Source organism: Vipera berus (assembly GCF_964194415.1).
Source record: "Vipera berus genome assembly, chromosome: 1".
Classification (NCBI taxonomy): Eukaryota; Metazoa; Chordata; class Lepidosauria; order Squamata; family Viperidae; genus Vipera; species Vipera berus.
In genome coordinates, this window is record NC_138202.1 from 205,513,537 (window position 1) to 205,528,447 (window position 14,911).

Genomic DNA, 14,911 nt, shown 5'->3' on the forward strand with positions numbered 1-14,911 from the left:
TCTTTTATGACCAAATATTTATTAGGCTGATTGAAATTCACTTCATATTGCTCTTATTTATGTTTTTTATATCATTTGCATTAGTATATATAATTTTACATAAACAAATGATGTAAATTGATGTAAGTGATACTAACATTTTGTCATTACCTAAAATCTCATAAGTAACATTAATTGTCTGAACAAACCTTGAAAACAACTTCTCTAATATTTCAGGGGTAGAGCCTAAATGCAAATTTAGTCTCTTGTTCCTGAAGTCCATTAATTGGAGTTCCATTGAATTGAGATTTTGGTCCACTGATAACTTCAGTGAATGAGAGCCAAGTTATATATCAAAAGACATTGTCTAATCATGATCTAAATCCATGTCTCTCCATAAAACCTCATTAACCCTGTGGCTTTTATTTTTTGTAGGATGGTGTGTGGGATGGCAACCTTTCAACTTATTTTGACATGAACGTCTATCTAGATATAATTTTGAAGACTGTTCTGCTCAAAGCTGGAAAAAGGAGGATTATATTTTCTTCATTTGATGCAGATATATGCACAATGTGAGTTTAATGAAAATACTTTTAAGGGCCATTTCAATTAAGTAATTTTATCATAGAAATATTTTATATCAATAGAATGTAAAATAACTAGAAGATTCACATTCTCCCCCTCTCCCCCAAAATGCCAATAGAAAGAGACATGTGTCAACAATCCTTACGTTACTATGCTTGAAATTTCTAAGCCAGGGAATAAGCGTATCTATTGCAGCATTGACGATCCTAAATTAGTAGCCAGCCTGCCCAAAGATAATGGAGAATGTACTTCAGCAATTGTTGAAGGGCCATAAAATCCCCAGTTCCTATCCCTAAAGAATATGAATTATTCTGAGCCCCTCTTCTAAAATAAAAAGTATTTCCAAAATCCAGGAAAGTTACACATGTAGAAAATATTACCTAAATGTTTTTAAACAATGAAATCTTTATCTTTTTAAGAGCCCAAATAAAAATATTACAATAGACAAGTGGTATTTTAAACTGAATATTTCAAAAGAAACTCTTGTCAAAGGTAATGTTTCCTACAGGTATAACTTTGCTGGATTTTGGTACTGGTTTTTTTTTTATTAATATAAGAGAACTTCAAAATCACAATACTTTTTACTTGAGAAAAGGGATTCAGAATATTTCATATTCTTTACGAATTAGCAACTGGGGATTTTATGACCTTCAACAATTGCTGGAGTACATTCCCCATTATCTTTGGTTAGGCAGGCTACTAAGGTGGCGGTCATAACTTCACTCTAATTTTCTTAATACTTGAACACTTTGTAAGATACTCCGTAGCCATTTTTATGTACTTAAGTGATATTAATTGTTCTAAATATTCTACATTGAGAAAAAATATAGTTGTGTTATTAGAACCATACCGAAGATAATAAAAATGTTATCTTATTTTAATTTTCTAGGGTCAGACAAAAACAAAATAAGTATCCTATATTGTTCCTAACTCAAGGGAAATGTGATACTTACCCAGAACTCATGGATCTCAGATGCCGTACAACAGCGATTGCTACAAGTTTTGCACTCTTTGAAAATTTGCTGGTAAGTCATAAACCAATAAGACGATTTCATGGCAACTGTTTGGGATTTTCCCCCCCTGTCCATTGCTTGGACAGCACAGCAGTTTTGATCTCCAGATCTCCATTAAATGCAGACCTAATCCTATTCTGCTGCATTTTAAAGCAACCACTCTCATAACCACTTCAGGGGGTTACAGATGAATATGATTGTGTATTCTGAAGTGCTGCATAGACTGTTGACTATCATTTTTTCTCCTACAAACTAAATACTGGAAGGGTACTGTAATGACTGCACAGTATCTTTATAAACATAATCACATGTACCATTTCTGATGCATTCAAATTGATCTTTGCATTGTACGTGTATTTAATGCTTCGTATTTCTTTTCCAGGGTATTAACGCACATGCTGAAGAGTTGCTGAAAACTCCATCGTATATTGACCATGCCATATCTAAAGGCTTAGTTGTCTTTTGCTGGGGAGACGAAGCAAACGACCCAGAGAACAGGAAGAAACTGAGGGAATACGGAGTTCATGGTCTGGTGTATGATAGGTATTACAACATCCTAACTATCACATGTAATTTATAGTGAACATTTAAACTGTTTGCATTTTTTGAGTTGGGCCCTATTATGACTGAACAGACTATAAATGGAAACAAATTTATTTCAGTATTTGTGTTCTTATTTAAGAATTAAGTTGATCAGTTGCATTTCTTCACCAGGTGATTGCTAATAAACCCAGGTGATCAAAATTACCCTCCATGCTTACATCTACTATGGCTCTTTATCCAGGCCTTCCGTGCGGGAGAATGAGAAATCTCACTTCATTGCACTTGCTATCTTATACCTTTGTTTTATTTTTTTATTGATTTTATTATAATTTCTTTCTTTGATCATGGTGAACTGCCCAGAGTTATTGAAGAGTCTTGACAGCATGCACATTTCATAAATTATTATTATTGTTGAGTGTTGGGCAGCATGCACGTTTAACAAGACATCATTATCATCCTGTTGCAGCCATGTCATCTGCACTTTCAGTTTTGAAACCAAATACTTAATATAAAGTCACTAATAGGAATGATGAACATACTTAATACAAAATAGTGTATGCAATTTTAACTGTATGCAAATGAGCAACCATCTTTGCCATGGTGTGAGTAGCGTATTGTAACAATTATACTTGCTTCAGGGTTCCCTGTTTAAAAGGAGGAAGGAAGAACGGATAAATGTACATGCACTTCTCATCACCAAACGTGCGGCAGATAGTCTGCATTTTATCTGCATCAGGCTGGTAATTAAATGAAACATTTGCCAAGGCCAAATTTATAGTTCTTTTCAATGTTGTATCAAATTATTTAGAAAGCAGCAGATCTAAAACATTTATTTCCAAATATGCATTTACATAGGACTAACTCCTAGCAACCCTGACTAATCTAGAAAAAAAAGCTAAGCGGCATTAAAGCTGATTTGTACTTGGATGGGGGATTATCATGAATTCCTAAAGCAATAGATTATACTGGGAAGTCAAACAAATATTGCTGAATAAGTCATTTCTGCATTTTGGTCAGTAAATTACATGGGTGTGGTCATGTAGTCATCAGGAGTCAAGGGATTCTTTATATTTGTATATCTATATGGGACTCTAAATCCAGATCAGGTCATAGAAATTACTAGACTCTAAATCTAAATCTCTACCTTTTGGTAAGTATTTTCTCTGGATTCCCTTTCCAATACATCCAGTAACATGCAAAGCACTGTATGCATGAATCATTCCATGTCATTGAACAGTTAATTTCAGGCAGTCTATTTCTGTACTGAAACGTGTTTGATCCATGTACAAAAACTTGTGTTCTGAGCCAAAGAGTTTTGAGTGGATTGAAGAAAGTGAGAAAAGGGCAAGGAAATCAGTAATTAAGGGAAGGGAAGTTGAGAAGATGGGTATGGACTGTTTGAATAACCACAGCTGTCCATGAGCTTTTCTTTCATTTTGGCACTAGGACAAGATAAGGCACTAGGACAATTAATTGGTGAGTGGAAAAGTACAAAGGCTGTGAAAAAGTAGGAGGGAACAAAATGTACCAGCTTTACCCTGGTTGCAACTCAGAACAACCAGAATGGCTTAGGTGTTGATTCTGCAAAATTGCAGCCAACTCAGAACTGTTTGGCAAGTTTTTATTTCATGCACATCCCTACATTCTCTGAGGAAGATGCACTGAGGTTCATTGATAATAAATGATCAGTTACTTGGCTTTTATTATGTTGGTGAAGTATTTGAAAAAGTAGAACAGCTATTTCTGATTGCAACAAATTTCAAATAAAGTTTTTCATTTGCAGTCCCAAACCCAAATTTCAACTTTCATCATGCTAATGTATGTTGTGAATAACCGCTTTATGTGGGGTGGGTGGGTGTGTGTTTACACTGCTTGCGAGGAGGGGGACAATAGCTGGCATTTGGCAAAAGGTGGAGGTGTACTAAACTTACAGGATGTTATGAATGTAATCAGTTTCAGAGAAGATATCCCACGTGGCCTCACAGATTTTGAAAATCTGGTTATGTCCCAAAAATCTAGTTGACCTTCAGCTTTCTAATTTCTGTTTTTTGAGCAGAATTTTCTCTATTTGAGATCAGGATAATAATGCTAAGGATATTCATTACATTCTTTTACTGAGCTGGTTTTAGTTAAGGGTGTTTTTATTCCTTTGTAAATGATTCTGTCTTCCTCTGTGAAGAACAGTACAGAGACAGAACAATTCTATTTATCCGATTTGAGGTGTGGCTGTTGATGTGTCCTTCTGTGTGCTAATCGTTTGATCTTTATTTGGAAGGAACATTTTTAATTCTACGAAATAAACAGTCTGGTGCATTGTAGAATAGGCATAGGCAAGATCATGGGTAAGAAGACTATAATGCCTTGCAAACTTTTGAGGATAGTGGAGGCAATGGGTCTGGAATGAATTAATCATTCTACGGAATAATCCATCTGTCAACCAATCTGGATGCCACAACATCTGCATCCCTGCCCTCCATATTACTGTTCAGCTATTAAATACTCAAGACTTTAAATTTTAGCATACTTTTTCTGTGAGAATAGAAAACTAACCATCAGTCTTTTGGTTGACCAACCATTTAGTGCTTGTCCAAATGCAGTGGTTAACACTGACTCAAAGGCATACAAAAGTATAGCGTAAAATAGTGTTCAGATTTGGAAGACAAAACTAAATCATCTTATTAAGTATCACCATCCAGCAGTGATGTTCCTATCCATTGGTGTAAGATAAATAGGTAAGTCACCAAGTTATTCTGTATTATGTTAGTATTCCAAATGTGGGTTATTATGCTGAAAGCACAATCCAGTTGATTATTAGCAAACTTATTTTGAGTTTAGAATTGCTCCATAAGGATTCAGAAACAGAATTGGCACATGTTAGAGCAGAGGTCTCCAACCTTTGGGGCACCAGGGCCCGGTTCTGTGGAAAGAGGTTTTCCATGGACCGGAGGGGGGCCTGATTACATGTACTACCTGCATCACCGCAGATGGAGCTTTGCTTGTTTGCGCGGTCCGGTTTCTGGCATGCCGTGGCCCAGTGCCAGTCCACAGACTGGGGATTGGGGACCCTGTGTTAGAGCACAGCAAGAAAAGAAATTTAAAGCCATACAAACAGCATATAACTAGTTCTTTTTTTAAAAAAAAAGCTAATTTGCAACACATGAGGACCAATAATTTACTTTTATTTATTTATTGTTGTTGTTAGCTGCGGTCATGTCCGACCCATCGCGACCCTATGGACAACGTTCCTCCAGGCCTTCCTGTCCTCTACCATCTTCTGGAGTCCATTTAAGCTCACGCCTACTGCTTCAGTGACTCCATCCAGCCACCTCATTCTCTGTCGTCCCCTTCTTCTTTTGCCCTCAATATTTCCCAGCATTAGGCTCTTCTCCAGTGAGTCCTTCCTTCTCATTAGGTGGCCAAAGTATTTGAGTTTTAGCTTTAGGATCTGGCCTTCTAAAGAGCAGTCAGGGTTGATCTCCTCTAGGACTGACCGGATTGATCGCCTTGCAGTCCAAGGGACTCGCAGGAGTCTTCTCCAGCACCATAGTTCAAAGGTCTCAATTCTTTGGCGCTCAGCCTTTCTTATGGTCCAACTTTCACTGCCATACATTGCAACTGGGAAGACCATAGCCTTGACTATACGTACTTTTGTTGACAGGGTGATGTCTCTGCTTTTTAGTGTGCTGTCTAGATTTGCCATGGCTTTCCTCCTGAGGAGCAAGCGTCTTTTAATTTCTTGGCTACAGTCCCCATCTGCAGTGATCTTGGAGCCCAGGAAAATAAAATCTGTCACTACCTCCATTTCTTCCCCATCTATTTGCCAGGAATTGAGAGGGCCGGATGCCATGATCTTGGTTTTTTTAATGTTAAGTTTCAACCCAAGTTTTGCACTCTCCTTCTTCACTCGCAACAAGAGACTCTTCAGTTCCTCTTCACTTTCTGGTATCATCTGCATATCTTAGGTTGTTGATATTTCTTCCGGCAATCTTAATTCCAACTTTTGATTCATCCAGCCCTGCCTTTCTCATGATGTGCTCTGCATATAAGTTAAATAGGCAGGATGACAGTATACATCCTTGCCGGACTCCTTTCCCAATTTTGAACCAATCAGTGGTTCCATGTCCAGTTACTCACTGTTGCTTCTTGGCCCACATATAGGTTTCTCAAGAGACAAATAAGATGGTCTGGTACGCCCATCTCTTTAAGAACTTGCCACAGTTTGTTATGATCCACACAATCAAAGGCTTTAGCATAGTCAATGAAGCAGAAGTAGATGTTTTTCTGGAACTCCCTAGCTTTCTCCATGATCCAGCGTATGTTGGCAATTTGATCTCTAGTTCCTCTGCCTCTTCGAAATCCTGCCTGTACTTCTGGTAGTTCTCGATCCACATACTGCTGGAGTCTAGCTTGTAGGATTTTAAGCATAACTTTACTAGCATGAGAAATGAGTGCAATGGTGCGATAGTTTGAACATTCTTTGGCACTGCCTTTCTTTGGAATTGGAATGTAAACTGATCTTTTCCAATCCTGTGGCCACTGTTGAGTTTTCCAAATTTGCTGGCAAATTGAGTGTAGCACTTTTACTGCATTGTCTTTTAAGATTTTGAATAGCTCAGCTGGAATACTGTCACCTCCACTAGCTTTGTGGTTGCTCAGCTTTTCTAAGTCCCACTTTACTTCACATTCTAGGATGTCTGGCTCGAGGTCAGTGACCACCTCATTGTGATTATCAGGGACATTAAGCTCGTTCTTGTATAGTTCCTCTGTCTAATTTTGCCACCTCTTCTTAATCTCTTCTGTCTCTGTTAAGTCCCTGCCATTTTGGTCCTTTATCATGCCCAATTTTGCATTAAACGTTCCCTTCATCTCTCCAATTTTCTTGAAAAGATCTCTGGTCCTCCCTATTCTACTGTTTTCTTCTATTTCTTTGCACTGTTCATTTAAGAAGGCATTCTCATCTCTTCTAGCTATTCTCTGGAATTCTGCATTCAATCTTTCTTTTTCTCCCTTGCCTTTCGCTTCCCTCCTTTCCTCAGCTTCCTCAGACAACCATTTTGCTTTCTTGCATTTCTTTTTCTTTGGGATGGTTTTGGTTGCTACCTGTTGTACAATGTTGCGAACCTCTGTCCATAGTTCTTCAGGCACTCTGTCTATCAAATCTAATTCCTTAAATCTATTTGACACCTATTGTATATTCAACAGGGATATGTTTTAATTCATACCTGAGTGGCCTAGTGCTTTTCCCTACTTTCTTCAGTTTAAGCCTAAACTTTGCAATGAGAAGCTCATGGTCTGAGCCACAGTCAGCTCCTGGTCTTGTTTTTACTGACTGTATAGAGCTTCTCCATCTTTGGCTGCAGAGCATATAGTCAGTCTGATTTCTGTGTTGACCGTCTGGTGATGTCCATGTGTAGAGCCGTCTCTTGGGTTGTTGGAAAAGAGTGTTTGCTATGACCATCGTATTCTCTTGACAAAATTCTATCAGCCTGTGCCCTGCTTCATTTTGTACTCCAAGGCCAAACTTGCCTGTTATTCCGGTTATCTTTTGGCTTCCTACTTTAGCATTCCAATCCCCCATGATGATAAGCACATCATTTTTTGGTGTTAGTTCTATAAGGTGAAGTAGGGCTTTATCCTCTTCAGCATTGGTGGTTGGGGCATAGACTTGGACTACTGTGGTATTGAATGGTTTGCCTTGGATTCGAACTGAGATCATTCTGTCATTTTGAGGATTGTATCCCAGTATTGCTTTTCCCACTCTTTTATTGACTATGAGGGATTCTTGCCCGCAGTAGTATACCTGATGTATACTTGCCCGCTGATACCTAAGATGTCGATGTTCAGTCTCGTCATCTCTTTTTTGACCACGTCCAGCTTGCCTTGATTCATGGATCTTACATTCCAGGTTCCTATGGAGAAAAAATCTTTACAGCATCGGACTTTCCTTTCACCACCAGACACATCCACAGCTGAGCGTCCTTTCGGCTTTGGCCCAGTCGCTTCATTCTTTCTGGCACTACTAGTACTAGCCCTCTGCTCTTCCCCAGTAGCATATTGGACGCCTTCCGACCTGAGGGGCTCATCTTCCAGCGTCATATCGTTTTGCGTTTTGGTACTGTCCATGGGGTTTTCATAAAAAGATACTGGAGTGGGTTGCCATTTCCTTCTATTATTTTATATTCCACGATGGTGAGAAAACTACAATTTGGTCTTTCCAAGCACTAATCCAGCTTGTCTTGTTTTGTATACGCAAGACTGAATTTTAATCTTTTCTTTTTCAATCAAAAATTCAAGTAATAATGTCAAAGAAAACAGAACGGTTGGCTCTCCTTTTTTATGGTATCTTGGTAGATTTGTTGACAGATTGGTAGAGCGCTATCTAGCAAAGGGCAACTTGGGCCTAACATATGGAGTCCTTTCCATATGTTCCATATGTAGCGATTTAATTTCTGCTACTTTAATAAGCCTAGGCCCTAGTGTTACCAAAATTGAAGTTATTGGAGGAAGGCTAGACTTCACAGTTATGGATGAAGGAGCACATAGAAGAATCAGTTTTTGCGTACCTCCTTCAGAGTAATGCTATTCTCCTTTATTGGTAATGCTACACCACATATAAAATGCCCAGTTCAATCAGGTATATACCTAGAGAGTGCATCTCCTTTCTTAAATGCTTTCTTAGGCTAGAATGTTGCTATTGTTATGATTGTTATTTCATTTTTTGAAGAATCATTGGCTCTCACAAATGTACGTTAGATTGGAATACACATGTAACTATTTGATAATAAAATGATTTCTCTCATGCTGTAAAGAGAGATGTTTTGAAGAAAAAAGGCAATTTGGCTTCAGGTTTACTTTGAATATGTAGTTTTTATGTTCAAAGACTCCAATTTAGTGTGTCAGGAAGGAACTGATATCATCATCACCATCATCATCATAAAAAAAAAATCCACTGTGTCTTAACTAATATAAGGCCAAAGTGAAAATCTTAAACAGAATAATCCGTTTCCAACCATATTATAGTGGTAATTGTAATATTTTTGAAATTAGAGCCCGGAGGATGATTCTTGGTTTTGGGAGAACAGGCAAAAATATGGATACTTATAACCCATTGACAAGAATCTAAAGCAGGGATGGGGAGCATGCGGCCATAGTTGTGGTTGGACTTTCTTCCACTCTAACTAGTGCTGCCAATCATCAGAGATAATCCAGAATCATCTGTAGAACAGATTGTCTACCCCAAGTTAGAAGAAAATTAAAGCTGTTGAGCATGCTAGCTCAAGATCTGTAATAGGCAAGCAACTAATTAGCCCTTGACACATGGATTCCTCTTCCTCTAGAGTTTTACAAGATCCTCAACTTCCACATGATATGCCAGGTTTGTATTTGTTTCCCAGAATGCTTTTGTAAAATAATTCTGGGATTCCTGGTTTTTTTTTAGTTTTTTAAAAATTCCTTTTGTATGGCATGCTTTTGATTTGAAAACAAAGTTTATACTTTGCTTTCTTTAGCAACTGAACTGTAGGGTGAGGGGAATTTCCTTCCTGAAAGGCTTGGGGTGACAATTCTGGAAGAGAAGTCACATCAAAGGAAGGGTTGGGCTGGGCATTTATTTATTTATTTATTTATTTTTGCATGTATTTGGGCTTCTTAAGGATATAAATGAGACAGGAACATAAACTACACCTGTTTCCACTTTTGAAATGACTCCAGCCTCCCCTTCTGCCATGTAGGGGGATGGGATTATGGAAATGAGGAAAATCAGATTTCCTTATCTATTTCAACCCATATCTTGCCAAATGTTGGCTATTTTATTGCATTGTTTTGGCAATACAGTCTCAGTCCTGTGGAGTGCCTACCCCTTTCTCATATATATGTATATATATGTATATATGTGTGTGTGTGTGTGTATATATATATATATGTATATGTATATATATGTGTATATATATATATATATATGTATATGTATATGTATAGTATTTGTTAAGTATTTTAGAATACCTTGCCAGGCCCAAATACGGGCCAAACCTTATTGCCTGTATCAGCCTAACCTAAGGCCATCCACAAGCTGTAGTCACAACTGTGACAACTCATTATTTGTGTAAATTTTTTGGATTGCTAACAAAGAATTAAAGGGAGACTGATATGGCCATTTCAAACTCATTTGTTCTCATCAGTCAGCCATACCCTTCTGAGATTATATACATACATACATACATATATATACACATACACACACATACACATACATATACATATACTAACAACATAGCATGTGAGTAATAAGTAGTGGATGAGTTGATGCATGTAGTCTGAAATTTGGCTCAATTTATAACCTAATAATGCCTAACCAGTAAATTTCTGCCATCCATATTAGCATTGTTACCTCCAGACGTCAAGTGCCCTATTTTGGAAACGATCACTGATTGATAGATGAACATACTAGGATACAAAATGTACATGTAGCCCACATTAAGTGATGATTATTCCATTTTAAGTAGTTTCTAAGTGTTGGCATTAAACTTTTATGTGGCTTCCAATACAGCTTTATTACAGATTGGTAGTAGATTTTAATTCTTTTCTTTGTACATCTATCTTAGGATTTATGACTGGATGCCCGAGCAGCCAAATATATTCCAGACAGAGCAACTTGAACGACTGAAGAAGGAGTTACCAGAGCTTAAAAGCTGTGTGTGTCCCACTGTTAGCCACTTTAATTTTGCTCTGTGTAATTGCAATAGCAGTCAGATAAGAGCAAGAATGGCAGAAAGTACAACCCATTTCTAATGGACTCAGAGAAAAAAAATGCTGTTTCACATGAACATCTAATTAATTTCGCTGAATATGGTAACAGGCCCTGTTCTTCTTGCATCGAAATGAAGCAATAACTCATGGTCCACTGTAGAACATTAAACGTTATTGTAGATTATCAAATCTTGCTAAAATGCCTGAATAATTCTAGTTCTATGGATCTCATACATTTTAAGCAGTTTAAGATAGAATCTGTGGTATTGTAACATATGCACTTAATTTCTGAAGAATCTGAAATGCAATAGTTATCTATGTAGCTAGGATCCAAGCAGCCAAATATAATTATTTTAAGTGATTCAAGCTTAGTCATATTAGACAATAATGTACTGTATAGTATTTTTTCTAGTGGAAAAAATACCTCAAGTGCATGCATTTACACTGATGCATGCAGCCATACAAATGTTTGCTGCAATCTTTAGATTCTATCTTCCCATCCAGCAATTTCCTTCGGGCTATTATTATTTTCTGTTTATACTGCCAGACATAATGGTAAACAGTATGATCTCTTTAGCAACCCAAGGGTGAATAGCATCCCTTCTTCAGTGTTTTTTTTACCTAAAGTTTGCTGGTGATCTGAATGTTGTAAATCAATATAAACCAAATTTCTAGTGTTTGATTCTGGGTTGAAAAAAATTATCATTGTACTTAAATATTAAATGCACAATCCAAAAACCAGTGAGATCTAAATGTGATACTGTAGATGTATGCAGCAGTCTTTGCATCCTTGTGGTGCTACATGATGCAAGGGTAGTAAAGGCTGAATAAAGTGCTTGCATCTTTGCTGAAAAACCACAAGCCTCGAAGTGGATATAGTAAAATGAAGTTTTTATCATTTCTGTATTGCTAGCCCAATAGTTGTGATGGTGTTGTTTAGTTTTAAAACACACATTAATTGATTTTCAGAATGTAATAGGGTCATAGTCTTTAACCTCTAGCTAATGTACACTGTGGATAACTTATTCAGAATTATGATAAGAGTATTTGTCACGTATTTGTTTGCATGTCTTTGAGCTCAGACCTCTCTACAAACTTCAGGTAGTTGAAACTGAAGTTTCTTTACCTTTTTATTGAAGTGTTAAATACATAATAAAAATGGAACTATAAATATATATATTTATTTTTTCTTGCAATGGCCAATCAACTTGTATGATATGATCCTTGTCACTGCTGTACAAAGCTAATTGATATTATTGATCAAATAAATGCAAGTATGTATTACTAAGTTGGAATTATTGCATAAATGGAAGTCTGTATACAACCCAGTTTTTTGGATAAAGTAGTTTGTTTTTCTAAAGCTTTGTAAACATGGTCTTAAGGTCTGGGCACTATCCTACTTTAAAAATAAAAGCATGTTTTATATCTACACTCAGTCTAACTCTTGTCTTAAATTAATAGTTTGGAAATATTGTGAGTATATCTAATATTTGCATCTGGAATCAACTGTAAGCATTAAGTCTTACTATTCAGACAGTATTAATTTAAATTAATTATATCATATATTCTTTTGTAGGAACATATATTTTAACTTTATCTGCTTATGCCATCTGCTTTTTACACCCTACATTGCTATTGTTTTAGATGACAGTTGCTGTAAGAGATTCCAGCTATTTGGGTCTGATAATTTAAAAACTTGCTAAAACAGATGGTCTTGTGCTGTACAATCTATAATATTGCTTGATTTTTTAAAATAATATTTTATTGGTTCTCCAGTTTTACATTTAAGTAATTAAAAAGCAACATGGTGGCAGGGTTAAACAATAATTCAATAACAAAATCTTTAGTACAAATCTCAGGTTATATCATCAAATATTTCTTCTCTTTTTTCTTTAACATTTACTATCTCATATTCAAGCTAGTACGTTTCTAATTATATCAACTCAATGGAAACATCAGAATTACATTTATCAATACATTTTAGCTTATACATATTTTAATTAATCTTCGTAAAGCAATCCATGTCCTGTTGTTAATTTTTACTTAATTTTTAATTTCTCATCAATGTTCCAATCAACCTTTAATATCCATAATTTTCAAACTTTGGATAAACCAAGGTTTCCCTTATCTCACTTCATAAGAAACTGTAATATCTAAATACACAGTTTATCTTTTTAAATGTAATCTTGTTCTGGATGAGGTCTTGCAACTGGAAGGTGCAGGCCTCCAGCTGATCCACCAGTCTGCTCTGCCCCCCTGTTGCCATTCAGCATTGCCATGTGGGTGCCCACATCCTCTGAGGGTGGGAATTCCTGGGTTTCTTGCACTGAAGAAGACAGGCCCAGCCAGTCATAGCAATACTGCTGCCACCTGGGTGAGGGTCATGGTTAGCTCCATCACCAGCATAGCAGCACAGAGTTTACAGTAGAGAAACTGAGTGGCAGGGCCTCCAGCCCAACTCTCTGCACAGCCATATAGCTGACCAGCAGCACTAGGAGTGATGCCATTCAGCCCTAAGTTCACCCCTCAGTCCAGGAGGCCACATACACCAGTTCAGACCCAGATCTAATACTGGTCTCCAAGCAAGTCTTCCATCCAGTCACCCAAAAGGCTGCTCCAGGGGCTCAATTTTTTATCAGTCCCCACACCTTGCCATTTTCATATAGCCCTGTGGTGGTGAACCTATGGCACGGGTGCCACAGGTGGCACGCAGAGCCCTCTCTGTGGGCACACACGCTGTCGCCCCAGTCCTAGGCCTTCAGCTGGGTTTTATAAAAAAATTTCGCTTTAGGCCTGTGCCGCTGTGTGAAAAAAAAAAAAGGTTCAATCAATCAATTTCAACTTCTCGCAGGGAAAAAAAACGATCTCGCAAAGTTGGAATTGATTGATTGAACGTTTTAGTCCCAAACATTCTGCCGTTACCACCACAGCCACGTCCACACAATGGGCCACGCCCACCCGGCACCTGATACACAAGTGGTTTTTGGATTGCAGTTTGGGCACTCGGTCTCTAAAAGGTTCGCCATCACTGATATAGCCACATCAACACTTATTCTATGGCTATTCCAATTGCACATTTGGCCTTAAAATCATTACAAAAAAAAAGTTACTCATCAAGGTAAGGTTGATCTAGGATTTTTTTTTGTTCTTGACAAATACATTTTTATCACACTGCTATATATTGCCCATTTCCACAGCATCTTTTCCTTAAGCTAAGATGCATATAGATAGAAGTAGAAGCAAATAATGAACAATTTATCGAAAGGGCAGACTTCACACCACTAAGTCCTAAACTCTTGATGGGACTGAATACAGAATAATAGAGTTGGAAAGGACCCTGGAGGCCTTCTAGTCCAACCTCCTACTCAGGCAGGAGAGCATATACCATTCCCGACAAATGGCTGTCCAATCTCTTCTTGAAAAGCCCCGGTGATGGAGCATCCACAACTTCTGAAGGAAAGTCATTCAACTGGTTAATTGTTCTCACAGTTAGGAAATTTCTCCTAAGTTCTGGATTGCTTCTCTCTGTGATTACTTTCCATCCATTCTTTTTTTTAAATTAAATTTACTATTACTGCTACTTGTGAGGATGATGATGATGGAAGGGACCTTGGAGGTCATCTAGTCCAACCCTCTGCTCAGGCAGGAAACCCTGCCTCTACCATTTCAGACAAATGGCTGTCCAGTCTCTTTCTTAAAAACATCCGGTGTGGGAGTGTTCACAGCTTCTGGAGGCAGGTTGTTCCACTGATTTAATTGTTCTATAGCTGTCAGGAAATTTAAATCAAGTCAAATCAATTTGATTTGATTTGATTTTGTTTCCTGTCGTTTACGAAAGGCAAAGGAGGTTCAGGGCATTCCATATTTGCTAAGCGCATTTGATTTCTGCTTAGATTGTAAGCCGCCCTGAGTCTTCGGAGAAGGGCGGGATATAAATGGGATTAAAATTAAAATGTTTTCATTTTTAACTGTGTAGTTAATTTATTTGGGGGCTGTTATTTAATTCTTTTTTAATTTTTGTATTGTTGTTTTTTATTGTTGTTAGC

The 14,911-nt window shown here is 37.4% G+C and overlaps 1 protein-coding gene across 5 annotated transcripts in view; it reads left to right on the forward strand.

Annotated features, from left to right (window-relative positions):
* The window catches only part of GPCPD1 (glycerophosphocholine phosphodiesterase 1), a 56,744-nt gene extending 44,448 nt beyond the window's left edge, over nucleotides 1-12,296 (forward strand). For 3 of the 5 annotated variants that reach the window (XM_081322484.1, XM_081322485.1, XM_081322486.1), the window contains 4 exons: nucleotides 415-551; nucleotides 1,454-1,589; nucleotides 1,960-2,120; nucleotides 10,721-12,296. In XM_081322484.1, the coding sequence (XP_081178610.1) occupies nucleotides 415-551; nucleotides 1,454-1,589; nucleotides 1,960-2,120; nucleotides 10,721-10,907 (621 nt within the window). In that variant the 3' untranslated portion in view covers nucleotides 10,908-12,296. Of the gene's footprint in view, nucleotides 1-414; nucleotides 552-1,453; nucleotides 1,590-1,959; nucleotides 2,121-2,758; nucleotides 2,861-3,566; nucleotides 3,580-10,720 lie in introns of those variants that run through there. The other 2 variants (XR_014025786.1, XR_014025787.1) reach the window with 2 other exon arrangements.
* The last annotated feature ends 2,615 nt before the right edge of the window (nucleotides 12,297-14,911 follow it).